General features: G+C 43.1%; 1 protein-coding gene across 10 annotated transcripts in view; it reads left to right on the top strand.

Annotated features, from left to right (window-relative positions):
• Positions 1-557: 557 nt before the first annotated feature.
• The window catches only part of RTTN (rotatin), a 121,616-nt gene continuing 94,515 nt past the window's right edge, over positions 558-27,658 (top strand). The window contains exons 1-9 of one of the 10 annotated variants that reach the window (XM_070452947.1): positions 558-933; positions 4,662-4,751; positions 6,785-6,878; positions 8,227-8,341; positions 9,267-9,417; positions 13,145-13,310; positions 15,256-15,419; positions 17,941-18,056; positions 23,596-23,766. In XM_070452947.1, coding sequence (XP_070309048.1) covers positions 750-933; positions 4,662-4,751; positions 6,785-6,878; positions 8,227-8,341; positions 9,267-9,417; positions 13,145-13,310; positions 15,256-15,419; positions 17,941-18,056; positions 23,596-23,766 — 1,251 coding nt within the window. In that variant the 5' untranslated portion in view covers positions 558-749. The other 9 variants (XM_070452945.1, XM_070452946.1, XM_070452950.1 and 6 more) reach the window with 9 other exon arrangements.

Raw genomic sequence — 27,658 nt, 5'->3', positions numbered from 1 at the left:
TCTAAAATGCAAATCACTTTACAGATTTCCTTTTGATGTCATCGCTTTTGCCATTGCTTAAATTTTTTTTTTCCTATTGAGATCGAAGTGCAGCAGTCAACTTCAGTGGCATTCAAAAAAGAATCCAAACCCCTCCTCATCCCTTTTCTTTGTACAGCCCCCTTCTCTCCTGCGCACTCCCCCTCCGCCGCACTCACGTCTTTTTCCACTTGTTTACTCCGAACCGTGACTTCATGGGTTACATCAACCTGGATGTGTTACATCCCACAGTTAAAGACTTTGGGTCGTTTAGTCACGGGAGGGAGGCAGGTAGGGGAGGGGCGGGGTGGGTAATCCTAAAACGAGCCTGCATTCTAAATGGTAAAGGAGATGGACTTCTCTGGGAGGTGAGAATTCAGACTGGTTGGGTGCTGAGCCAGCGCCTCACGGAGGCAGGACGCTGGGCGGGATTGAGTTTCTGCAGAACCCGCGGCGCCGCAGCCCGCGCGGGCAGGCCGGAACCGCGGGCAGGCTGGAACCCCGGGCAGGCGGGCGCGGGGGCGGGCCGGGAATTCCGGGACGGGCGCACTGCAGCGCGAAGACTACAATTCCCGAGATGCACGGCGGCACAGCCCGTTCTCTCTCCGCTTGCCCCCTCTTTCTGTCCAGTGCTTATGATGGAGACCGCCGTCTAAGAACCGCATACTGATAACCGTGGAGACCGTATACGCTCTCCTGGCAGCGCGGAGGCCGGGGACAGTTCACGGAGTATGCCTCTCACTCGCTGGGTCCTTCGCGCACACGGTGCGGAACGCGCCTTCGGAGCGGCCGGGTTTCTCGGGGGGGACGGAAATTGTGGCCGGACGCAGTGGCGCGGCGGTTTAATTCTCTGGCGGCGGCCGAGCGAGTGGAGAAGAGACGAGATGGTCCTGACGGGGCTTATCCGGAAGCTCGGTAACTGTCCGCGTCCCCCCGCGCCCGGACCGCCCAGCTGCGGCGGCCGCCTGCCGAGGATGGCCTGGCCACGTTCGCGGAGGCCTGGCCATCCCGGCGACGGCTTCCCCTGGCTGCCGGGCAGCCCCCTGGGGACCCACGTCGGACCCCCGGCGTTCGCGTCGCGGGTGCTCCCGCGGCCTGCGCGTGTAGACGGAACCGGCTTGTTCCTTTGCCTCTTCAGCCCGCTCCCGCCCCCGGCGAGGATCGGGAAAGCGTTGGGGTGCATCCTCGGCGGGCGGCTCTCGGGGTCAGGAAACAGACGTGTGCTGCTTGCTTTGACAGGTCACCCGCTGGCCGCGATCCGGGAGCGCGCGCTCAGGAGTGTTCTCTGCAAGCTCGAGCACAGCTTGGTCTGCGGCGCGGACCTGGCTCCGCACAGGCTGCTGTTTCTCCACTTGCTGGAATGGTTCAATTTCCCGTCCGTCCCAATGAAGGACGAGGTCCTGGGTCTGCTGAGCAGACTGGTTAAGGTTAGCATCCCTTCGAAATAAGCAAGTGTTCCGTAGTCGCTTCGTTGGAGCTTCTGTTGAAAATTATTAATTAAAAAAAAAATCACAATTGGAGATGTTGAATTTTAATTCATCAGGATATATGATGTTCCTCCGTTTGTCTTCTGTGTGTCTCTGATGTGCCCTGAGTTAACACGGTTTCTGAGTTCAGGGATGTCCCCCCTTTTTTGGACATCATCTTGGAAGGTTAATATTTGTCATGCTGTTTCCCCTTATGGTCTCTTGTTTATTGCATGTTAAAAATTAGAGGTACTTTTGTATAAAAGAGAACACATGAAAGATGATGTTACAGATCACGATGATGGACAGGACAAGTGTTGTTTTTTTTTTTTTTTTTCTCCCCATACCTGGTTTTCAGGTTATTTTTCTGTCTTGAGAGTAGTTCGTTGTCAGGGTCAAATAGCTGAGTGCTAGTTTAGGGATTCTAAACTTTAAATCACATGCAGTTGTAGGGGGTACTGATTACTTTGGCATCCTGTGAGTGGTTGGAGGTAGGAAAGGATAGGGCCAGTGTCAGTGGAGAGAATTGATCAGTATAATAAATAAATAAAAGTAGGAATTGGTAATATGCATTTCTAGTGTTCATTGTCTGGGCTTTTCTCTCGTCAGTGTTACCAAATATTTGATATATGTCTGTATAAATCCATGTCTCATGTACATCATTGCAAGTTTTATGTTTTAAAAAAGGAACATCTGATATACCAAAAATAGTTTCATGTTTTAATTGCTGTAACATAAAGCCTAGAGATTTTGATGTTCATAGTTTTTCTGAAGACTCTTCTTTTCTGGTTCCAGTATCCCCAGCAGTGCAGCATTTGGTTGATCTTGGTGCGGTCGAATTCTTATCCAAACTTCGCCCTAATGTGGAGCAGAATCTGCAGGCAGAAATTGATGGCATTCTGGATGGACTTTTTAGTCTTCCTTCAGAAGTTCCTGAAATGTATTCTTCATCTTACCAGACCAGTCAAACTGGTAACTCTCTGAAATCAATCTGATGAAGTCAATCAATCAATCATTCTGTTAATATATTGGTTCTAATGGTTAGTTCTAAGGAAAGGGACCCTGGTGGTGGTGGTGGTAGGTGCTCAGTCGTGTCCGACTCTTTGTGACCCCATGGACTATAGGACACCAGGCTCCTCTGTCTATGGGATTCTAAACCTTTCCCCACTCCCCTGTCCCACAGCTTACTTTTCTTATGTTAACATATGAATTTGACCATAATTCTCCTCCTCTAACATTATACAGGGAGTTGCCTGTAGGTCACATGGTAAAGAAATTTGCCTGCAGTGCAGGAGACCCAGGTTTAATCCCTGGATCAGAAGATCCTCTGGAGAAGGAAATGGCAACCCACTCCAGTATTCTTGCCTGGAGAATCTCATGGACAGAGGAGCCTGGTGGGCTACAGTCTATGGGGTCGCCAAGAGTCGGACACAACTGAGCAACTAACACCACCAACATTATAGAGAGGAGGACAGTTGTGTAATTTTGCTTTTTTGGTTGAAGGGCATAAAAAGATGCAAGTGACTTTCTTTTTGTGAGACTACTTTGACCATTTGTTTTTTAAACAATAACAAGAAATATTCATTGAGCACTCCTTACTATGTGCCAGGCATTGTTTTAAATGTTTTATACTTTCATTTTGGGACTGTGTTCTTCATAGAGTGGTAATATCTGCCCGGCTCATGATTTTGTTATGGGATACAATGAAAATGAGCTACACATTTAGTGTACCTGCTAAAATCAGAGTCAAGGAAATATGGATTTGTGTCCCAGGTCTGCCACTAGCTGTGTGGTCTTGGCTAAGGGCCTCAGTCCCCCCAGGCTTTGTTTTCTCCTCCAGAAATTGATACAATAAACGAGAACATCTTACAAGATTTCTGTGAGGCTTAAGTGAGACAGTACTTAGCATAGAGCCCAGCGTAGATTAAGCCCAGAACCCCTATTTGATGTCCACTAGTTCCTTGCTCATGGAAAGCATTTAAATTGATTTGATGAAAAGCAAATGCTCTTGAAATTTATGAAAAGTATAAGATTTTCTTACTCTTGAGTATAAAATTTAAGTAGAAGTATAAGAAAGCGTGTTTTTGCTCATTTAATCTGTTAGACTCGACTTTTCTCTGCACCAATGCTCTCCTGTCTCTGCTGTGGCCCTCCGTCCCACTTCCAGCAGGAGGTAACAATAGCAGCTGCCATTTACTGAATTCTTCTGTGATTGTGATTTTTGACAGTGTATTTTAGAATTTCTTTGTAAGGGATAACAAAGAAAGTGTAATCTTATATCATGAATTTTCAACCTAGTTCATGCAGGTGGGATTACAGGAATGGTCGTGGGCTAGTTTGTAGCTCTCTGTATCAGTCTGAGGACCACTGGCATGAGAACTGCAAATGGAAAATTGCAAAACTGAGTTTTCGCGTTTTCTTCATTCTCAGTCTCACTACAGCTGAAGTGCTGAATGTAATCACGTACGGTAGGGGATCGTCAGAGTTACCGAAAGGCAGTGCCTGATTCTTGCTTGGGCAACTTTTATCTTAAAAAGCATGAATGAAAATTGAAGTGATGGGGACTATGTAGAGTGAAAGGAGCGAGATGGGCTGAGAAGCAGAGGTGAGCAGCCCTTGAATTAATACCTTGTAGCAAATTCTTTAGAAGGCAATGGCACCCCACTCCAGTACTCTTGCCTGGAAAATCCCATGGACGGAGGAGCCTGGTAGGCTGCAGTCCGTGGGGTCGCTAAGAGTTGGACACGACTAAGCGACTTTACTTTCACTTTTCACTTTCATGCCTTGGAGAAGGAAATGGCAACTCACTCCAGTGTTCTTGCCTGGAGAATGCCAGGGGCGGAGGAGCCTGGTGGGCTGCCGTCTATGGGGTCGCATAGAGTTGGACACGACTGAAGTGACTTAGCAGCAGCAGCAAATTCTTTATGTACATTGTGCATGTTTTCATTCTAAGAAATAATTGCAATTAATTAACAGTAAAAGAAGAAAATCCCTCAGTTTGAAATTGACTCAGCAGTCACATTTTTTTCCTATTTAGGAGGACAGATTATGCAGAGAAACATAACTACATTATTTTTCTAATTTTTAAAGTGATCCAGAAACTTAAACCATTAATATTTGAAAAGAGCAAGTTTCACTTTCAATAATGCACCAGTAACACATACGTTTTCTTTTCAGAATTGCTGCAACAACCTGAAATCTTAACAGGATATTTTCCGCAAGACAAGAGTACTTTGCCGCAGATGGAAATACCTTCACGACCTGTAGGTGAGTGTCTGGTGAAGTAGATACTGTTGACCTGGGAAATTGAAACATAAGGTACTTTTCCTCATTGTCCTGAAGACATATCGTGGTCAGACTTAAATGTTTCGGCACCAAACTGTTTATTTCCTGTAATTAGATTAGGACAGTCTAAAGGGTCCAACTTAAAAAAAAATAAAGGGTCCACCTTTATTGTTCTCACTGCCTTTGAGGCGCCGCGTGGGTGTGGTAATGGTGGCCGAGGTCCTTGGCGCTTGGTGAGCGGGGAGTCTCTGTCCGGAGCTGAGCTGTGCCCTGTCCTGTCACCTCGTGAATGCTCCAGCTCACTCAGCAGGACTGTCCATCCAGTGACGTTTGTTTCTCCCTCTGTCTGTCCCCGCACCCCGTTGACCGGTGAGTTCTGGTTTAGAGCCTCCCGGGAATCTCATCCAGGGCTCCCTGTGTCTGGCCTCTGCTCACTTGCCACCTCCTCAAAGAGACCTTCCTGAGGGCTCCAGCCAGGATCACTTTTTCTCTGTCTTTGGTTTTCTTCTTACATGTATTTGTTAAGTTGTGTGTTTATTTACGTCTTGTTTGTCTCACTCATTGTAAGCTTAATGTCAGCCACCAGAACTACTTCATCCGGTGTGGGTGTGGGCAGCAGTGCCAGAAATGTACCAGGTGTTCAGTCTGTATTTTTGTAACGAATGAGTGAATCTTCCTGGAGTCCCAGATTGATACTCTTAATGACCCCATTTTACCAGTGAGGACCTTGAGATTTAGAAAAGGATAAAATCTTTGTACTAGATGACACAGTTAGGGCACGGTTAAGTGAGCATGAGCTTTATATTTTATTGCCTGTGAAGTTGAAATGAAAAGTCTGTTTCCAGCAATATTTCTGTGGATGTCAATTACTCAGTTCCATTCAGTTTGGAAGCCCTCTGTTACAGAAAAGATTTTGTAGAAATTCTCAAATTGAGTCCAGCATAAGCAGGAAGAGAAAACTTGCTCAGCTGTTAAAATACTTGACATTTCCTGTCTGTAAAAGTTTTGTTAGGTTTCTTGGGAGCTTAGGTTTCATACGGTAGTTCTTTGTGTTTGTGACTGAGAGGCTTAATGCAGTGACAACCAGAGACATCTGAACGGAGTGTCTCCAGGGCTGGGAAGGTTGGGTATTTGAGTGAAGCTGTTGAAGCATCTAGAAATATTGAGATGGTGACGCATTTTTGTGTGAGTTGTAGTTTGTGGATTTGCTGGTGTGGTTTCTTTAGACACATCTTTACATCCTTCCCAACTCTTGCTTTTCCCTGAGACGGTAAACCCTGCTTTTATGTTAACACTTTTGAAGGAAGCAACTGTGATGTGTTTGGGAATTTGATAATACCATTACCTGAATTTAGCAATCCCATGCTCTTTTCAAAGCATGTGGCAGAAAGACTGTTTGTCGTTTGGAAGGGCTTATGTGTTGCCACCTTAACGTGTACACTAGGAGATCTGTTTAAAAGTAATTTGAAGGAGGGTGGTATAAAATTGGATTCGGTTTCTCAGATTTCTTTTAATCTTGTTTGAGCACTGATATTTGATCTTTAACCTCATGGTCTTCAAGTCATCCTCAAAGAGTAACCGTTAAAATATCAAACACTATTTATGATATTTGAGCTTGACTTACTAAATACAGTGTATGATTACATTTATATGTTTTCAATTTCTACAGTTAGAGATCTCCAAATACCAGTTTCTTTTTTGTTTAAGGTCTCTGTTCTGGTTACCCACGTCGTAGAATAAAAAATTTAATTGATGCTATAAATGTTGTTCAATATTGGTTTGTGTTTAATGCCCTTCTTCTAAAAATAATAGGAGTTCTGTTTTAATTGTGAAAAGAGATCTGTTATTTATTCTTTGAGGACACAAATTTGCAGCTGGTCTTTTTGACATACTTCAGGGAACTGTGTGCTGTAATTTTACTTGGGGACTTGTTTTGAAGGCAAAGTGTTCCTCGGGACATTGTGAATCTGTCCACCTTGCCTCCTTCGCTGCCTTATGTTCTGGTTTTCCGTTAGCAGCAAATCCGACTGCGAGATGTTTGAAGTTTTCTACTTTCCCCTGGCTCCCCCTGACCGCAGCTGACAGACACGTTCTCTCGTCCAACGAAAGGTACTGTGCCCGGTGTATGGCAGGTGTTTTGGCTTCTGGTATTTGTAGCCATGAAGTCTGAGAGTTATTACGATACATTTTCATCAGAAAAAAAAAAGATTCTAAAAGTGGCTGTGGTTGGTAGTAAAGGGAATATATGAATCATTTTCAGTATTTAAAAAAGCAAGCCAGAAAATTCCCTGTTGCCTTTAATCAGGCTTCACATCAAGTTTCTTTTTTGTGCTTGGAATCCTGTGCACTCTTTGGTGACAAGAGTCATCTCTTATCAACCAGATTAGCTGGCCATTGCTTAGGCCCTTGGAGCAATTAAACATAAAATGCGGTCTTTATAGTAGACAATATATTTCAAAACATGGACTCTGTTAGGAGAAGGTTGGGGACCTCTGATCTGATTTTATGTAATGGATTTTATTTGGTCATTACTTCTCAAAATAGATGATATCTAGAAGTTTGGAGAGTGTTTTAAAGTCTAGTTTCACTTTTTGCTAAAACTTCATTTCAGTGAATGCCACACCAAACGCGTTGTCTGCCTTGTTTTGGTGAGAGTCTGAAAAATAAGGACCAACTTCTAGAGTTCGGGCCAAATAGGGGGATGCTATTAAGTGACTTCCGATGATGGCCCTTCTAGACTGGCAGTGAATTCTCTTGGAACAACATGCTGAAGAGGTTGCATGCAGCTGGGATTGAGGTGGGGATGGCATTGATCTGTCAGTTCTGAGTTGGTTGCTGAGGAGGAGATGAGGTCTCTAGGGGGCGCGTGTGGGTGGTGAATGGTGGACGAGCTGAACTGAGAGCGGGTTTGGTTTCTTGGGGTGAGAGGTGAACAACCGCCATTGTGCTGGGGAGGCAAGTGCTGTCAGAGAAGTTGAGGGGTTCATGAAGCTGAGGGGTCTCGTGTCCATGGGACAAGAGAGGAGTACCAGCTTGATTCCCCCAAAGTAGGGAAGAGGAGTTAAGGAATCTAATACCTAGAATTTATTTCTCTATTACGATTTCCTCTGTCTTACATCCTGATTCATTTAGCAGATTTCACTGATCTCATTTCATGGCGCTGTGGTGGTCTCTGGGCATACAGGGGTGGGCACTGTGACGTCCCTGCTCTTGAGGGTCCAGGGGTCTGTGGAGTCGACAGGCGGCAGCCGCAGCACAGATTCTGGGCACGTGAAAGAACACCTCCCCCAGGCTAGCTCATGGGTTAGGGGGGAGAGCTGGGAACGTTTCCCAGGGGACGACGTGTCAGCCGAGCCCTGAAGGGTTCTGATAGGGTCATTATGCTGCCTGGTTCCTTAGAATCTGGTATGGGTATACGCTTTTTAAAAATAAATACTGTATTTTGTATATTTTGCAGCTCTTTAAGAAGTAGTAACCACACTGTAATCTGGAACACCTGTGAACTGTTGCAAGATGTTATCATGCAAGATTTTCCTGCTGAGATATTCCTTCAAAGGCCAAACATTGTTCAGGTGCGTTTCCTCTGTAGTTGTTTTAGATTTCGAAGTAGGGGAGTTTTTGCAGTGAAACACATTGTACAAAGTAGGCGTCCTTGGGGGGGAAACTTACACCCTCGTGTTCAGATGATGAACCATCTGGCTTTTCAGACCCGTTACTCTTCAGCTTGCTTGGACAGAGGTCATCCTCCTGATAGGAGGTGGTCTCATTTGACACGCTCAGTCCAGTTTGACCCCCTTGACCTTACCATTGGTGAATCACTTGAAGGGGAGAACAGACGTGGGGCACCAGTCTGATCAGTAAGACTCGCATCGCTCTGAGCGTGTGGGTTCTGACGCGCGGTGCCGGCTGCCGTGGGAACGGCAGAGGTGCGCGGTGTGGCTGTCTCGGTGCTGCAGGCTGCCGCACGCGTCTGCAGCAGAGGCGCTGGAGCCTGCGCTGGGCTGCAGCCTGCCCACAGCGTCCGTTCAGGCCCGGCAGCCTTGCTCCGCCGTCACCAGGCCGAGGTGGGTGCCGCTGAGCGGCAGCTGTGATACACGCTGCCCCAGCTCCGAGTGGCGGCAGAGGAACAGCTGCGAATCCTCAGAGTGTGCCAAGTGATTTAGCTGTTTGACAGGAAGAAGGCTTGCTGTACTTTAAAAAAAATACTCTGTAGCAGTGTCTTGAGTGGGGACTGTTTCCTGTGTTCTTTGGGATAGGTACTCAACTAACAGTTCAGATATGAGAAACACTGACTGTTCCCCTTAAATTTGATCTTCGACCCATCTTCCAGCCTTACGCTAAGTCATTTTTACCTGTTTCTGCTGCTTCTCTCTTATAAATATTTGGCACCTTATCGTGATTCCTTCGATTGTTCATTTAACCTTGCATAAGCTCCACATCCTTCTTTGAAGTCGAGCACTTTGTTCCGTTGATCGTTTTCATCACTCTTCATTTCAGAGCCTTTTATCTCTGTTGAAACTGGCCTTTGGAGGAGATGGAAAACATCGTCTGGCCTTACAGTCAGTGTCCTGCTTGCAGCAGCTGTGCACGTATTTAAGAAACAGACTCAATTTCCACAGAGATCCAAGTTTTTTCTCTAATAAACAAGGTATTTCTGTTTGTTTATTCCTTGTGCACTGGCGGTATTTGTAGATTCTTCCAAGAACTCCCATCAGGCTTACTGTGTGTGTACATTTTCACAGCAGAAACGCCCCATTCCTGAGCGTTTATCAAATCATAATCTTTGAAAACAGCGTGTTAATGACAGAAGCACTCATGAGTCCATCCTCTTTTTTTTCTTTAAACAGAATGAACTCCTTAACTTTTTTTTTTATTTGTTTGTTTGGCTGTGTCTGGTTGTAGTTGTAGCACGCGGGGTCTTCCTGCCTCATGTGGGGACCTTGGGATCTTTTGTCACAGCGCATGGACTCTGTCTTGGCTCGAGGGCTTAGTACTTGCGACATACTAGCTTGGTTTTGCCCCGGCATGTGGGATCTTAATTACCCGACCAGGGAGGGAACCCACATCCGCTGCATCGCCAGGCGATTCCTGGACCACCAGGGAAGTCCCCTCATCCTCTTTTTTGGCATGGGACGGCTGTGTTTTTCTCCATGCGTGCAGTGGTGACAGGAACTAAGGACTGGGATTGTAAGTCCAGCTGATCACGTTGGGCTTTGGGCATTTTAGCAGGTTATGCATTGTGTTAAGAAATTGTTCGGTTTGAAAAATGCCTGTCTGTATTTTATGGAAACTATTTTAATGCAACTTGTGTAGGCCATGTTTTCTATTGCTTTGATAGCAGTGCCAGACTTCTCAGGGAAAGAGCACCACCTAACGGCCAGCAGGAGTTCTGGGCTGGCCTTGCCACAGCCGCACTTCAGTTCAGGGTTTCTGTGTCCTCACGCAGTGTGCACTGAAAGTCGAATGTTTGATAACAGTGACCGTCATGCTTCAGAGTTACGCTCTGTTTTGTTGAGAGCATCACTGATCCTGTGCTACTTGAATACTTACGCTTTATATTAGCATTATTATGGACCTCAGGGGACATGGAGTTTCCCCAGTAACTTTCTTGAGAACTTGCGGGTACCCCATATTTCACCAGAGAAAGAGTTAAATGCAGTTTGGTTGGTTAAAGTAGTGGATAAATCAGAGGACTTATTCATCTATTAAATAAATGTTTATCACCTATTCTGTGCCAACCGGTGCTTGCGGGCAGGGGTCCTCAAGCTCTGGGTGGTGGACTGGTACCTCTTGTCAGATAAGTGGCAGCAGTACATTAGAAGTGAAGCACATAGTACATGTAATGTGCTTGAATCATCCCGAAACCATCCATCCACCTGTGGCCTCCCGTCCCTGGAAAAACTGTCTCCCACAAAACCAGCTCCTGGTGCCACAAAGGTTAGGGACCACAGCTCCAGGGGGCGAACCACTGAACAGGGCAGGGGAGGCCCCCGCCTGTCTGAGCTTATGCTGTGGAAGGCTGGCACACGCCGCAAACACAGGAGTGTTGAGGTAGGAAGTGCCCGAAGGGGATAGGAAGGGTGCTGTGACAGAGCGCGACCCAGGAGACGGGTCACCTGGATGGGATGGTCAGGGAGGGCCTCCCAGAGGAGATGGCCTGGCAGTGAGCAGGAACCTCCACTTGAAGGGCTGCAGGAGGAGAATTCAGGGAGGCCACAGGCGTCAGGCATGAGGGCGAGCTGCCTGAGGAGCAGAAGTCAGGCTGGAGTGAGTGAGTGCGGTTAACCGGGTGGGGGTGCAGGAGGGGAAGGCGGACGGTCTGGGAGGTGGCCTGGGGCAGTGGGTACTGGGACTTGCAGCTGTTGGTATGACTTTGTATTTTCTTTGAAGTGAAGTGAGAAGCTCTTGGAGAGTCGTTATTGTTCCTCTCTCTGTAAATGTCTTTATTTTACCTAATTCCTTTTAAAAATTGCGGTAAAATACACATAGCATAAAATACGCCATTATAAACGTGCAGTTCGGTGCATTAATTGCATTTATGCTGTTGTGCCCTCATCACCATCATGTGTTTCCCGGCCTTTTTCATCACCCTAAATGGAGACTCTGTAAGCATAGCAGAATCTCCCTTTCCCCTTCTCTGCAGCCCCGGTAATATCTAATCTATTCTCTGTCTAGGTTCTTCATCTAAGTGGGATTGTACAATATTTGTCTGGCTTATTTCATTTAGTTTAGTGTTTTCAAGGTTCATCCATGTTGCAGCCTGTGTCAGAACTTTACTTACTTTTATGGCCGAATAATATTTCATTGTATGTACACACCACATTCTGTTTATTCATTCATCTGTGGATGGATGTAGGGGTTGTTCCCAGCTTCTGACTGTTGAGTAATGCTCTGGTGAACATTGGCATATCTGTTCAAGTCCTTGTTTTCAGTTCTTTTGGGTCTATACCCAAGAATAGACGTACTGGGTCTTGTGCCAATTCTGTTTATCTTTTTGTGTGTGTGCATGCTCAGTCAGGTCCGAGTCTTTGCTACCCTATGGACTGTAGCCAGCCATGTTCCTCTGTTCGTGGGGTTTTCTAGGCAAGCATCCTGGAGTGGGTAGCCATTTCCTTCTCCAGGGGATCTTCGGCCCAGGATCAAGCCTGTCTCCTGCATCAGCAGGCGGTTCTTTACTGATGAGCCACCTGGGAATCCCTTCGCTTTCTGGGGAACCATCGAGTTTCCCACAGCAGCTGTACAGGCTCACATGCCCGCCAGCAGCGTATGAGGTTTCCAGTTTCCCCACAGCCTCTCCAGCAGTTTGTTCTTTTTAGTCATAGTCATCCTAGCAGGAGTGAGGTGGTATCTCATTGTGGTTTTTGATTTGTATTTCCCTAAGGCAGTGGCACCCCACTCCAGCACTCTTGCCTGGAAAATCCCATGGGCAGAGGAGCCTGGTGGGCCGCAGTCCATGGGGTCATGAAGAGTCGGACACGACTGAGCGACTTCACTTTCACTTTTCACTCTCATGCAGGGGAGAAGGAAATGGCAGCCCACTCCAGTGTTCTTGCCTGGAGAATCCCAGGGACGGGGGAGCCGGGTGGGCTGCTGTCTATGGGGTCGCACAGAGTCAGACACGACTGAAGCGACTTAGCAGCAGCAGCAGCAGCAATGACAATTAATTAATGACTAGTGATTCTCTAGTGACTTTTCATGTGCTTATTGGCCACTGATAGATTTTTAGAGAGATGTCCATCAAAGTTTTTTGGTCATTTTTAAGTTGGGATATTTGACTTTTTTTTTTATGATGAGTTTTGGGAGTTATTTATATATCCTGGATATTAAATCCTTAGCAGGTGTTTGATTTGCAAATATTTTCTCCCGTTCTGTAGGTTGTTACTTTGTTGATAATGTCCTTTGATGCATGAAAGTTTTAAGTTTTGATGAAGTCCAGTTTATCTGTTTTCTTTGGTGGTTTGTGTTTTTGCTATCTTATCTAAAAATTCGTTACAAACCCAAGGTCGTGAGGATTCACCCCTATGTTTTCTGTTAAAGATCTTTATGGTTTTAACTCATATTTAGGTTGTTGTTTAAATTTGAGTTAATTTTTGCACATGGTTTGAGGTATGGTCTCTGAGAGGGCTTTAGGCAGGAGAGTAGATGATTTGTCTCTGCTGTTGTAGGTGGATGGTGTTGGCTAGAAGGTTCTGTGTAATCAGGTCAGTTTTATATGAACCTCATGTGCTAAGGGAGTTCTGCAGAAAAGGTTGACCTTCACTTTTACCTCAGAGAAGCATTTCTACTATTTTCATTTTTTTTTTTTTTAATGACAAAGAGCTCATAGTCAGTCGTTTGTCTCTACCAGGGAGTAATTTTATTCTTTTCTCCCCCAGATGCCGTGTCCCAGAACTCTTCTCTGTCTTACTGTCCTGACGTCAGGGCGGCTCCGCATTCCCAGAACCCGTCTCCTGGAAGCAGCAGCCCCCGGCCCTCCGTGGTGGGGCGCACGGGCCAGCGGCCCCGGGGGGATGGTCAGGACTGGGACGCCGTGTCCTCCAGGTGACCGGGGCCGAGGGAGCTTGAGCGCGTGTTTCAGTTTAGAGGGAGGTCGTCTTTCTCTTCTGTCTTATCTTTTGAAGCGTTAACTCAGGTGTTGGCCTTGTGTTAACCAGTGGCTTTCACACTTTTTTGACCATGACCTCCAGTAAGAAATAAGTATTATACTGCAACCCAGGACTCAGAGCGCAGACATATACCCTGTGTATGTGTGTGTGTGTGCCGCTGTGTCCGTACTCCAAAACAAAATGTTCAAAAAACTGTTCTCTGATTTTGCATGTCACACAGTGAACTGCATTATTTGTTCATTTCTATTTCATCAAGAAAATGGTGATTCTGACCCACTGAATTGTTTATGGCAGCCACAGATGGAGTGTGATCTAGTTGAAAAGCATAGTTTTAAAATGTTGGATACATCTTGATAACATTTTAAACCCACTTTTGGATTTCATTTAATTATAATTTAAATGTGTTGGTGTTTACTGTTGTGTTTACTGTTAAAGGGAATGATTGGAGAATCAAAGTCCCCTTCAGGGTGCAGAGTTGATGGTGCTCATGGTGTTTTTTTGTTTGTTTGTATAAAGAAAGATTTTTACACATTGTTTCCTTAAAGGAGCTGGCACGGTGTTTGTATGTTATCTCATCCTTAGGCTAAGAGCATCTTGAAAACTTAGTCTTTTCCTTAGGTTCGTTCTGCTAAATGCTCCCTGAGACCAGCACTTGTGTGTTGGCCTGATTCTTTTCTCCTGACACTGCTAGTGTGGCCGCTCCAGGCTAACACCGACTCACGCTTGCCTTGTTCCTGGTGTTACCTCAAGGGCTTCATGAGCTTTGTCTCCTGTGGTGTCCTCACAAGAGTCCTGTGATATGATTGGGATGATTATTGTCATCATTGTATAGAAAAGCCTGAGGCAGGGAGGGCCGGGAGCCAGGCCCCGGGCCCCGGTTTGCAGGGCTGGGGGCGTGCACGCAGGGGCCGGCAGCGCGTTCCGAGCTGTGCGCCTCTGTTTGCAGGGCGGCTGCTGTGAATCAGCGTGGTTTTCCTCCTCAGCTCGTTCTCTGAGCTGTAACTAGTGTGCTGCGTGCTTGTCAGTTTTCACTCCTCAGTGAACTTCCTTCCAGGCCCTTTCAGAGTTAGAGAGAAGCCCAGCTCATTTCCATATTTTGGGATGCTGGGTATGTTTGAATTGAAGGGATGACAACGTGTATTAAATTATACGTGTTCAGTAGCGTCAGCACATCTCTGTGATTCAGTTCAGCTGTGGGTAACATCAAAAGTCAACATTTTGGGGTGCTTTGTAAACATGACGTTCATGCCTTTTCTATGGCACTCTGATCCCCACCCCACCCTTTATAGCCAAGCTAAAAAAATTTTTTTTAATAAAAAAAGCTAAGAAAGATGGGGTGTTCCATTTTGGGTACATTTTCAAAATCATACGATGTTGACTGTACTAAATAAAGTAATCCATTTCTCATCATGTTTTTCTGGCATTTTCTTGCATTCTTCAGTTGCTAACATTGGCTTACTTAGAACATTTGGTGAAAATCACAGAAAGTCTAGAGAGCCATATGAACTATTTAGTTTTTGCCTTTAGAAGTTATGGAAGAACTTTGCTATGAATCTGTTTGCGTTCCTTTAGAGATGGATGGGTTTTCAGTGCTTACGTCTATTACTGCTACAGGATTGTTGACATGTTTGGAGAATATCAATTTGAAGAACAAAATATAAATGCATTCTTGGTTTGCTTACAATTTTGAGCCATCTTTATGGAATTTAATCTCATAAACTTGTCAAGGTTTCTACCAATCTGACCACAGTTGTTCCGTGGAACAATATGTTCGAGCCGAGTATGCAGCTTCTTCATATGCCAGACAGCAGCCATGCAGTAGTCTGTCTGCGGGCGGTTTCCCCAGCCCAGGGTCGTGATTGTCCTTGCTTACTTCACAGCGGGAGCAGCAGCCACGCGCACGTCAGCTCGCGGGTCTCTGCCCCCTCGCCCGTGGACCTGCCGGAGCTGGCCGAGGACGCGCTGGAGCTGCAGCTGCTGCAGCTGAGCCTGCCCCAGCTCTGCCTCTGCCTCCTGGAGGCCACCGCGCCTCTGCCGAGAACAGGTCGGTGCTCCTTGGAGCCAGAGCTCCTTCTGTGCACTTCGTGTTTGTTCCTGTCTGTTTTCTGGGACTCTCATTTTTCTCTTTTTCACCTTCTGTCTTACCATCTTTGAAAATCTGTATTTACTTAGTAAATTCACGTTACTGAGGACTTAGTAAGGTCTTTATTGTCTCTCAGTTAAACGTGGATGTCATGGAGCGCTGTTCAGATAGAGTATCCCCTTTGACTTCTGGCCTTTTATGGCACAGATGTCCACTTGTGTGTGGCTATTTAAAGGTAAGCAATGAAAAACAAAACACACTGGAGTGAGTTAGAGAAGGTGGACTGAATAGACCAGAGGAAAAAGCTCCTTGGCTTTTGCTCTTTAGAGATTTTTTGAGTTGCTTCCAGTTGTTCAGTCTTCTCACTCAGTTTTGACTTGAGTGATAAGTGAAAGTGAAAGTCACTTGGTTGCTTCTGACTCTTTGTGACCCCACGGGCTATACAGTCCATGGAATTCTCCAGGCAAGAATACTGAAGTGGGTTGCCATGCTCTCCTCCAGGGAATCTTCCCAACCCAGGGATCGAACCCAGGTCTCCTGAATTGCAGGTGAATTCTTTACCAGCTGAGCCACAAGGGAAGCCCAAGAATACTGGAGTGGGTAGCCAATCCCTTCTTCAGCAGATCTTCCCGACTCAGGAATCGAACTGGGGTCTCCTGCATTGCAGGTGAATTCTTTACCAACTGAGCTATGAGGGGAGCTTGAGTGATGGGGGCATGTTAAAAACCAAAACAGTCCCAACACTGGACTGTACTTTTGCAGTAATACTGTCCTCTTAAGAAACAAAGCAGAATTCATAAAACCCAAACCTTCTGGTATGACATTTCCTCACCACTGTGCTGGGTAAGTTTGCACAGATGTCCTGCAGTGAACTCTGGGAGGTGGCTGTGATCTTCCTGGAGAAAGAGCAGCGTGGCCAATGTCCAGGGTAGTCCCGTGGTCAGCGAGGTTACCACGCTTCGAGGCCCTGCTGTGCTCAGCTGCTGGTCAGGGTCTGGTGCACATTCGCCCACGTGCTCCTCACACTAGCCTGTTCGGTCCACCCCTCAGTGGTAGTTACTGCTCTTCTCCCTGTTTTACAAGCAGCTGAGGTTTAGAGTGCTCTAGAAACTCACCCAAAGTCAGCGAAGAGCAGAGACTTGAACTTCAGTTCTGAGACCAAAATCCATGCACTTAGCACATTGCATTACAGGTAAAGGAACATTTGCAATCTCCTTTGTATTTGTATTCTCTAAGTATATACATTTTAAGTAATTGATAAACTTGTCAAAATATAAACACAAGATACATTTTGCTTTGTTTGGTTTATACTGGCCGAGTGATAAAGGTATCCCATGCTAATGGTTCTGTAAGTTCTGTGGCTATTTTTTGCTTGCCTGGAAGTGATGCGGAAGAGGCAGGAGGTAAGTGTATATTTGGGAACATTAACAGTTTTTATTCTGAGAACAGTATACCTTAACTTCTTACTGATTGGAGAACTCTGCTTCCGGGAGTGAGGAGAACAGATTAATTCATGTACTAGTAAAGTGACATGAAGGAAGATCTGAACTTCTTCAGCATCAAGTGTATATGTTTGTCTGCATGGTGTACTGAGGAGAACAGTTTTAGATTTAGTGGTTTTGCATTTAACCTTTTCTTAATTTGCTGTAGAAAGTCAGATTGATAATTATAAAGCTGTATCATGGCACATAAAATTTTCTAAATGTTCTCTTGCCCTTTGGTAAAGGCACATTATTGCTTAATTCGTAATTGTTCAATGTCATGAGAGATTTCTAAGAGAATTTGCTCCGGCTGTTCTAGTGAAGCAATTAATCTGGACCCTCATGATCCAGTAGTTTGTTTTACTCTCATTCATTAGAAATTGACCTTTGTAATGTGGGGCAGGAAAGTCTTGATTGAATGCTCACCTCATCAAGAGTTACAGTTGGTGGAATTCCTTTGTTATTCTGTCTCTGGAGAAGGAGGCTGCCCAGGTGGGTTGACAGCACCCTTTCTTCTGGAATGTTTTTAGACTTTAAGGTGAGTGTAGGTTTCCCAAACTCCTGTGTGGGAAACTGATTCATGACAAGGCTTGAACCTAGTCCTAAGTGGGGAATTTATTAGACCATATCTTCTCAGCTGACCTGTGCCTTGTCACATGTTACATGTAAGGTGGATGGTCTCTGAATTGAAAACTTATTGTACTCTGTCTCACAGTGCTTGTAGTTACATTGTTATTCTCTTCCTGGCTATCTTTCCTACTTAGGAGCACATTTGATTTTTTTGTAGCTAAATAGTGTTATGATTGAAACAGAAGCCTAATAGTGACTGTATACTGTGGCTTCCCTAGTCATCTCTCTTTTAACAGTTCTAAAGATATCAAAAAATAAGAAGAGAAATAGGAATTTGGGGGCATTAGCTAACCAGAGGATTGAGCAGTATGCTATTCAGCTTTACCTGGAAGTTAACTTTTTTTCGTTCTGTCTCCTGTTTGTATTTCCAGGTAGTAGACAGATGATAATACGAGTTCTGGAGTTGCTCGCAGAAGTTGTGGTGCTTATTGGTGAAGCGATTTCAGCACATCTGTGGGATGACAGCAGTCTTTTTGCTATAGATATGGTGAGACTCAAGGTTTTCCTTGTGGCGTGGGTAATAATATCAGTCTTTTGTTTTATCTTGGTCCTTTCAAGCTGGCTTCATTGTCTCATTATTCTTTGAAATCTTTGTTTTAGGTGCAATAGATCCCAGGCTTATTTTGTATAGTGTCTGGAATCGACTATTTCTCCAGAGATTCTAGTTACTTTTAATGCGGCTTCCATGTAATGGAAACCATATCATTTTTTACATTTCCCATATATCATAAATCATTTGCTTTTTTATATCTTTTATTTTCAAATTATCATCTGATGAGCTTGCTTTTCTGGGCAGAACTGGTGTTCTGTTTTTCTATTAATGTAAATTTGTAACTTATGCCTCACTTTTCCTTTTTTTTTTTCTTCGTCAGAGAATTGGAAGTAAAATTTATTAGTTGTAAAAATATATATCGCCTCCTAGAGTTACCATTTTTTCCTCTTTATGTTCTGTTGACCTACTTAGATCTATCTACATTTTATTAAACTTTGCTATAGGCTGCCTGAAATCCTTGTGTATAGGCGTTAAAACAGAAAAACTAAATAAAATCCTGATGTTAATACCAGTATCTATGTGTGAAGAACTCCCCCAGTTTTCTTTCTATTTTTTTAAATTTTTAATTAATTAATTTATTTTTTATTTTTTTCCCCAATTTTCTTATATACACAAATCTCTTGAGAAGAAACAGGACTTAAATCTTTTACAATAGGTTTAATAAAATTGTTTCATGTCCTTCAGTTTCCTTGTTTATAAAACAGGGATTATAGTTCTTAGTCTTAGTTTTCTGATAGTTCTTAAGGTTATCCCACTATTTTGTAGTACTTTTAGAAGATTTTCACATATTGAAGATTTTCAACAAGTGAGTTTTTCCTGAGAAGTGTGAAGAATGTTTTATCAGTTGCTTCTTAAAATAGCTTAAATTTCTTGGCCAGAACATTTATCTGTAAAAGTTAGTCATTCACTTTTAACTTTTGGCTGCTGATCTTTTATGATTCAGTGAATTATTTTTACTTTAAAGGTTAAATCTGTTGTACAAGAGCCAATTGGTATGTTAGAAATGTTAAATAAAACAGTACTGCTTGAAATTATATTTGATTTACTTATTTAAAGGGAAAAAAATGCTCCCTAGGAAAAAATCTCATTCCTTTGGGTTGTATATTAATAGAATCAGACAATTAAGTAGAATTTCTTAATGTCCTTACTTTTGCAAAGTTTAAAAAGAAAACAGAGGTATATTTTTGTTGTGTCATTAAAGGAACAAAATAATAAAAGTTGAGTAGTTCAGTAATTGAATGCCTGAAGATGTGTAATAAACTCTCTAGAACTTTCCAAATATTGCTAATAACACTCATGAAATTCCATAACTCAGTGTGTATAAGCATAGTCAAAGACATTTTTTTCTCTATAAACTGAATATTTTTATTTCACTTGAAGCAAATAAAATATTTTCACTGAAATTGTTATATTTTGTTAAAATTAAAAGTTTATTGATAAGTGTTTGTAACGTTAGGAAGACCCGAAGGATGTCATCCCTCCTTTGCCTCTCTAGGAAGTTGTGTTTATTTTTCCTTATTTGCCTGGTAAGTTAGCCTCACAGAGTGAGGCTATCCTCCCCATGCCAGCTGGCTCCAGACTCCTGGGGCTGCTTTTGTTCAACTTTTGCCCTTTTCCTCTCTGTCACTGCCGTCATGCAGTGTCAGGGAAAGCAATCTTTGCGCCTTCTTTATTACTCATTCTTTCTAAATTCCCACCTGACCTGCTGTGAGCTGGTAACTTCGATTTCCTGGTTTGTTAGAATTGCTGGTTGAAGTTCAAGTGAAATTGTAAGGATTGAGAAAGAGTCTAGAGAGAGGGGCTTGGTATCCAGTAAGGGCTCAAGAAGGGTAGTTGAACCAGATTGTGAATTTATTAGTTGGCTGACCGGGATCTCTCATTAACATGTGCCTTCCCTGCCACCACAGAGACAGGTATTTTAGTCCACCAAACATTCTTCATACTGTTGGCAAAGAGTCGGACGCGACTGAGCTACTGAACTGAACTGAAACATTCTTCGATGGCTTTGTATGTGCTTGGGCGCTGGGGGTGCAAGAAGAATGAGCAGCAATTCTTTTCACTCTTGTGGGAGGGAGAAAAAAACTGACTGTTCCCCATGCTGTACATTTCATCCCCGTGACTCCTTTACTTTGAAAGCTGAAGTCTGTACTCACCCGTTTCACTCATTCCCCACTTCCCTGCCCTCTGCCCTCTGGCTGCTCCCTGTTAGTTCTCTGTATCTGTGAGTCTGTTTCTGTTTTGTTTGTTTGTTCCTTTGTGTTTTCTTTTTTTTTAGATTCCGAATATAACTGAAATCATACTGTATTTCTCGTAGCATAGTACCTTCTAGGTCTATCTGTGTTGTCACAGCTGGCAAGATTTCATTCTTTTTATGGCTGAGTATTTTTCCATCGTATGTCTGTGTGTATGTGTGTGTGTCTGTCTGTTTGCCCCAGCTTCTTCATCAGTGCCTCTGTCAGGGGTCACTTAGCTTGTTTCCTCGTCTTGACTATTGTAAATAATGCTGTTATGAACATTGGGGTGTGTGAGTCTTCCTGATTTGGTGTTTTCATTTTTTTGGATATAAATCCAGGAGTGGGATTGTTGGATCCTGTGGTTGTCCTCTTGTTAGTTTTTTCGAGGAACCTCTGTACTTTTTTCTACATGGCTCCATCAGTTTGCATCCTCACTGGCAGTGTACAAGGGGTCTCTTTTCTCCACACCCTTGTCAACATTTGTGTTTGTGGCCTTTTCTTGGTAGCCGTTCTGATAAGTGTGAGGTGATACCTGACTGTTGTTCTGACTTGCATCTCTCTGACTAGGAATGTTGAACATCTTCTCAGGTGCCTAGAGTGCTTTGAAAACACTCCCAAGCACTCTCAGGGAGGGAGTTTGTAAATCATGGGATGAGCTGAGTTGAAATTATGAATATGATTAGGTGAAGAAAGTAAAGGTTGGGTTTTTTAACCTGGTGACGGGGAGGAGTGAGGCGTGCTGGTTGGCGGCCAAGGGTAGGGCTCTTGGGAGGAATGCAGACAACCAGAACACAAAAGGCGGGGTGGGAGTGCTGGGTGAGAGGCCGGGGGGTCCGCCGGGGTCTGCTTGCAGAAGGCCGTGGTGCTGAGGAGTGCGGCTGTCACACTGAAGGCTGGTGAGCTTGCCTTTAGACACAAGTGCCTGGCGGGACTTGCAGGTGGGACAGTCACTGGCTGCCTTGTGAGAGGGAGAGGGGCAGTGTGAGGCTGGAAGCATTTGGGGGAGTCACTGTGTCAGATACTTTATAGCATCCAAAACCTGTTAATATTGTGCAGATAGCAGAGAAGTTGTGTTTGCACCATAAATTTTGTTTCATTGGGAATATTTAGAATATTTTGCTCATCTGATATTTTAATGCTATTATTTTGTTAAAGCTTTAAATATCCTCTGAAAACTGTCTCCCCAGCCCATATCTGCTACCTTATAGCTGTTTAAACATCTTTAACCCAGCAAATTAAAACTACAGGCCAGATAGTATTGTTTTAAAATCCTTTCTTTTTCTTAAACGTTAAAAACACTTTCTTTTTTGGCTTGGAAGAAGTGCTGGAAATAGTGAAAGGTACAAGATTGATTCTGATAGTACCTCCTTTTTTGCTATTTTGAAAAGTTGATTCATCATTAGAATTAGCAAGGTTATTTGAAACAATTTCACAAAGTAAATAGATTTTTACAGAAAGCCCTGCAATACTGAGCACTTAAACATGTTCACTGATTTAAATTGTACATTGTCAAAGTTAGTCTGAATAACAGAGATATGTTGTTTGTAGGTATTTAAAGTATTATTTTAATGGAAAAGTGGAAGAGCTGCCTGTTTATGTAATAAGGCTGTCTCTGTGTTTCTTGTTTTCTTTAGACCAGTGGTTTTTAATATAAGGGCTATTAAGTTTCTCTATTTTAATTTTGTAAGGATGGTCCTAGTTTTGGTTTAAATTTTTTTATTTTTAGTTTTATTTCTTTAGGCTCAGAGAACATAGTCTTAAATATACATTGACTTTGTTTTTGTGATTAAAAGAGTTAGTTTTAGTCATTGTTCCTTGGAAACTTGAGGAGGTGTAGTCTTTGAAATGTTCAAAGTTCATATCTGTTTAATTTATTAAGTTGAAAAAAGATTGAGTTAAAACCTAAAATCCAACTTCAGGTTTTGCTTGGTATTTATATTATTCAGACCACAAAGACTCATTCCTGTTGAGTCTTTACTCTCTATTACTCATTTCATCAATAGACAATTATCACTTCTATCTAATTCTTTTGTTCTGAATTATTCATTATTTTTACTTTATAGATTTTGTTCATATTTCAGTACACTAATGTTTTAATTGAAGTGTAGTTGATTTACAGTATTGTTCCAACCTGTGCTACAAGCAGAGTAACTCGGTTATGCACATATATTCTTCCTTTTCTCCAAGTCTTTTCCATCATGGCTTATCACAGGACAGTCAGTGTGGTCCCCTGTGCTGTGCATCAGGGCCTTGCTGTTTATCCATGCTCAGTGTCATAGTCTTCACCTGCCAACCCCAGACCCTCGTTTCATCCCCTTCCTTCCTCGCGACCCCGTGACAACCGCAGGTCTGCTGTGTGTGTGTCTGTGAGTCTGTTTCCGTTTTGTAGGTAGGTTTTTTTGGTGCCATATTTTAGATTTATCGAATGATCCATGTAACAGGTTTACTTTATATTTAAATAATTTTTCATTTTAGTTTTCATATCTTTCCCATGGAAAGTTGAGATGAGTTTTTTCCTTGTACCGTCTACTGATGCTGTCCTTTTAGCTGCACGTTTATAGATACATGTTGTTATGATTTGCCAGTCTTGTCTAATGTATTTTACCTTTCTCTTCATACTGTATGCATACCTTTCAGTTTAAAAGATACAGCTACTATTTGAGTCGTAAGCTATCTAGAAATTTATGATGGTGGAACATTTGCTCTGAATCGGCCGTGTTACCTGAAGAGAGATTATATAATTTAATATTTCATTGTGTTTTTAATTATTTGGCTCTGCCTGTTTCATGTCTTAAGTAAATTTGGGATCCCTTTGAGGGCAGAGATCATGTCTCTTGAACTAGTGGCTTTTCCCCCACATACTTACCACTGTGTTCAGGAGACAGTAAGTCCAGTAAGCTCCTGGATGAAAGTTGCATGTTGTGTTCAAAATTGGAACAATTAAGCACTAGAAACCAGGAGGAATTTATGGTTCCTTAAGTTTCTATATTTTGTTTACTTTTATTTATTATTAGAGTTCATCATGTTAAATTCTTAAAACTTGTAGCTTTAAAAAAAATTTAGGTGTGCTTATTTTTCTGTCCTACCATTAAAAGAATCTCATCATGTATTGTTTATTCTTACCGAGAGGAATACATTTGTGTTATTTAATGATAAAATTTCATGTCCTTCTCCATGACATTTGCGTATTGGCCCCTACAGTTGACTGTGGTCCCTGATTGGTGTTTAAACGTTTGCAGAAAGAGAAGCTGCTCATGGTGCTGGCGTCCCTTGGAGACACCGTGTGCTACCATAAAAGCAGCGTGAGTCTGGAGCAGCCGGAGGCGCTGATCGTGCACCACAGGATGGCCTTTGTCAGCATCTCGCTGTTTGCGGTCCGGCTCCTGCAGACGCTCCTCCCTGTGGAAAAGGTGAGGCGCGTAGTGTGGCTTGTTTGTAGTTTGCCGGATGTTGTAGTTTGCCCCTGTTGTAACTCCTTCTGATCTTTTCACGGTGTACAGAGATTACACTGGAAATGTAGAAGTTGAGAAATGGCTAATTTTAACGTATTTGACTAGTTTTGACAAATCAGTTGGTAGAAAAAAGCACTCATTTTGTAAAGTTCTTTTTTTTTTAAGGTGATTTTAAAAAGCATGTTTAGAAAAGTGCATTCTTACTAAGCGACTGTGTTGTTGCTGTTCAGTCACTAAGTGGTGTCTGACTGCAGCCTCATGGACGGCAGCACGCCAGGCTCCCTGTCCTTCACTGTCTCCCAGAGTTTGCTCAGATTCGCTTCCACTGAGTCGGCGATGCTGTCTGTCCATCTCACCCTCTGCTGCTCCCTGCTCCTTCTGCCTTCATTCTAAGTGACTATCTCTGTTTAAAAAGTGACCCCCCCAAAACATGAGGTATACCGCGGCCAGCATTCCACCGCCCCTCCTGTCCTTTATCTCTCCTGCCCCCCCCATGTTAAAGGTGATTTTAATCAGTGTGACTGTTTCTTTTAAATCCCCTTGTTGACTGTACTTTTAATTGGAGGATATATCTCTGCATTTGAATGTTAGTAGTAAAAATATCTCAAATGACTCATGTGCAAATGTACAGTGGACTTACTGCAAAAAGAAGGGTGTGGCATCATGCTTAACTGAAGGTATGGGAGAAATTACTGTAGCTAAAGAACTGTTTCTTATATCTTTTATTGTCCTTTGTTATAGGTACTTTCCCTTTTGTTTCCTGGAATCTGCAGAGCATGTAGTCTAAACTCCATTTAATAACACATATGCAATATATGTAATATATTCCCAGGTCATCTGGGAAAATCAAAATAAAACATTAAAATTTAAATATAATATTTTGCTTTAGAGAAGAGTAACATCATTTCTGTTGATTTTAACTTTTAACTTTTATTCATTAGTCATTATATTTCTGAAAAGCCTAACACTCTGTTAAAGAGTGATAATTTTCCAAGGCATTTGTTGTTGTTTAGTCACTCAGTCATATCTGACTCTTTGTGATCCCATGGACTGCAGCATGCCAGCCTTCCCTGTCCTTCACTATTTTCTGGAGTTTGCTCAAACTCATGTCCATTGAGTCAGTGATGCCTTTCAGCCATCTCATCCTCTGTTACCCCCTTCTCCTCCTGTCCTCAATCTTTCCCAGGATCAGAGTCTTTTCTAGTGAGTCGGTTCTTTGCATCAGGTGGCCAAAGTATTGGAGCTTCAGCATCAGTCCTTCCAATGAATATTCAGGACTGATCTCCTTTAGGATGGGCTGGTTTGATCTCCTTGATGTCCAAGGGACTCTCAAGAGTCTTTTCCAACACCACAGTTTGAAAGCATCAGTTCTTCAGCACTCAGCCTTCTTTATGGTCAACATTCGCATCTGTACATGACTACTGGAAAAGTCATAGCTTTGACTGTATGTACCTTTGTCGGCAAAGTGATGTCTCTGCTTTTTAATACGCTGTCTAGGTTTCTCATAACTTTTCTTCCAAGGAGCAAGCATCTTTTAATTTAATAAATTCCAAGGCATAAGCATAATTTTAAGGATTTTAGTCACAAAAAACTGGAATTGCATTTAAAATATAGGTGTTTCACTTTACATAATATCATCATATAACTGAAAACTTAATAGTGCTACAGTAACTTGTTAAGTATTACCAGACTCAACATTCTATATGTTGAATATTGTTGGAAAAGTTACTTATTGTACCATAGAGCTTAATTTTTGCTTTTTTGATTTTAGATGTTTTTCATCTATATGCTTATTTGGGCAGGAATCAATTAAAATAGAAATCAGTAATTTATTTTGTTTGAATAGAATAATGTAAAGCCAACTCTCCATGACTTTTTTTTCTTAAGATACTTACTTTTCTTGTTTTTGAGGGCAAATCAATATCTGCAGTTTTTGGTAGCTCTTTTAAATATATAACTTGGAACTTCATTAGAGCAGTAAATGGGTCAATGAAGAGATTGTAATAAAAGTATTGGCTTATAGATGGTTACAATTGCTTTGATTGAGAACTTTAAAGTGAAATGTAAACAGAAATGCTCTTCTTCCGTTGCTATTAAATTTGTCCTTTAGTTGATATAAATACAAGGTTTTGCTGCCCTCTGCCTGTTGCTAGCCCAGGAGAAATTGAACTTGAATCTGAACTCTGAAACTTTCTACACTGAAAGTAGCTTTTAAATATTTGAGTTGCCACTTACCAAATATGTAATTGGAAGTTGGAAAACGATAGTATGACTCTATGTAAGCATTTCCTGAATTTGAAAATTTTGACAGAATGCCCTGGAAGACCTTTTTTGAAGTTGGTAATTGCTGATTTTTAGATGAATTTGGAGAATATCCGCATATAGGTTAAAAGGAGGCATTGGTAATCTTATGAAAAATGCTCTGCTTGGGTAAATCAAATTGGTGGAACAAATGATGTTGACTCTTTTTTACCTAATGGTGGTAATAGCATTCCACTGAAATATCTTCATTTTTAGTCCCAACTCACTGACATGTGACTAATGCCTGGAGGACTACTGTCTTCAGTCTGGGGTGTAAACTATGACGGGTCCTCTGGCCCTCTCGAGGATTAAATGTACACCCTTACCTTGGTGCTCTGAGTTCCTGAGATGAATTTCAGATGTAGGTATGCAGAATGAAAATGTCAGAATTCCTGAGTCATGGGTGAGAAGAGGAAAGAGAGGAAATTAATATTTATTGAGTGGGTTATACCACATACTCTACTTGTTTAATCCTCACATCAGCTATTTTTTTCTGCCTAAAGTCAGAGAAAGCTCTTTTAAACTAGAACACAGCATCTTTGGAGTTGATCCACTAGGATTTACTATCTCAGTGCAGTGCCCAGCTCACTCAGTCTTTTTTGCTAATTCCTCTCTGTCTTCCTAACCTCTTAAAGGGGGAGAACCCCAACACTGGCCATGCCCCTTATGAAATGTCATCCCATTTTAAGTCTTTAAATGCCACTTATTTGGGGACACCTCCCAAACTTATATTTCCAGACCACATGTGTCGTGTGAACCCCAAACTCCTATGTATATCCCATATCTTTTTGCCTTCTTCACTTGACAGTTTGTATCTCCAGCTTAACAGGTCCCAAGCCTAGTTCTTCGCTTCCCTCCCAAGCGTGTTCTTCCTCTGGTCTTCCCATCTCAGTAAATGACACTTTCATTGTAGTTGGTAGTTGATCATGAGAAAACCTTACAGGCATCCTTGATTCCTGTCTCTCATACACTTAGGTCCAATCCCTGGACAAAGTGTCTTTCTCCTTTGAACATGGGTCCAGAACCTGAGTACTTCTCACCACTCCCACTGCTACTGCCTGAGTTGAAGCCGCCATCCTGTCTTGCCTGGGTTCTTGCAGTGACCTCCTCCTTGGTCTCTCAGCTTCCACCATTGCCCTTTTCCACCTGTTCTGTTTGGACTGATCCTAATATTGGCCCGAAACCTTCCCGTACCCCCTCAGAGGACAGGTCCTTTTGATGACCTGAAGCCTTCCCTGATCTGGCGCCACTGCCCCTGGAGGCCATCTCCCCACGCTAGCTCCGCTGGCCTCCTTGCTGCCAAAGGTGCCCCCCGTCTGAGCCTTTGTGCTTGCTGCTCCCTCCGCTGTGACTGCTTTTCCCTCAGACATCCACGTGGCTCCTGACTCCCAGGTCTCCACTTCAATGTTGCCTTGTCAGAGGCCTTCCTCTGCGCCGCCGCCTGTCACTTCTCAGCCCCTGTCCATCCTTCCTGTCTCCTGTTTTTAGAGTTTTCTCAGCACTCCTAGCCACACCTGACAAGTGTGGCTTACTCTTTGCTTTCTCCCCT

This window comes from Odocoileus virginianus, chromosome 22 (genome assembly GCF_023699985.2).
Source record: "Odocoileus virginianus isolate 20LAN1187 ecotype Illinois chromosome 22, Ovbor_1.2, whole genome shotgun sequence".
NCBI classification, from domain to species: domain Eukaryota; kingdom Metazoa; phylum Chordata; class Mammalia; order Artiodactyla; family Cervidae; genus Odocoileus; species Odocoileus virginianus.
Note: the sequence above shows the minus strand (reverse complement) of the source record. Positions and strands in the feature narration are given on the sequence as shown.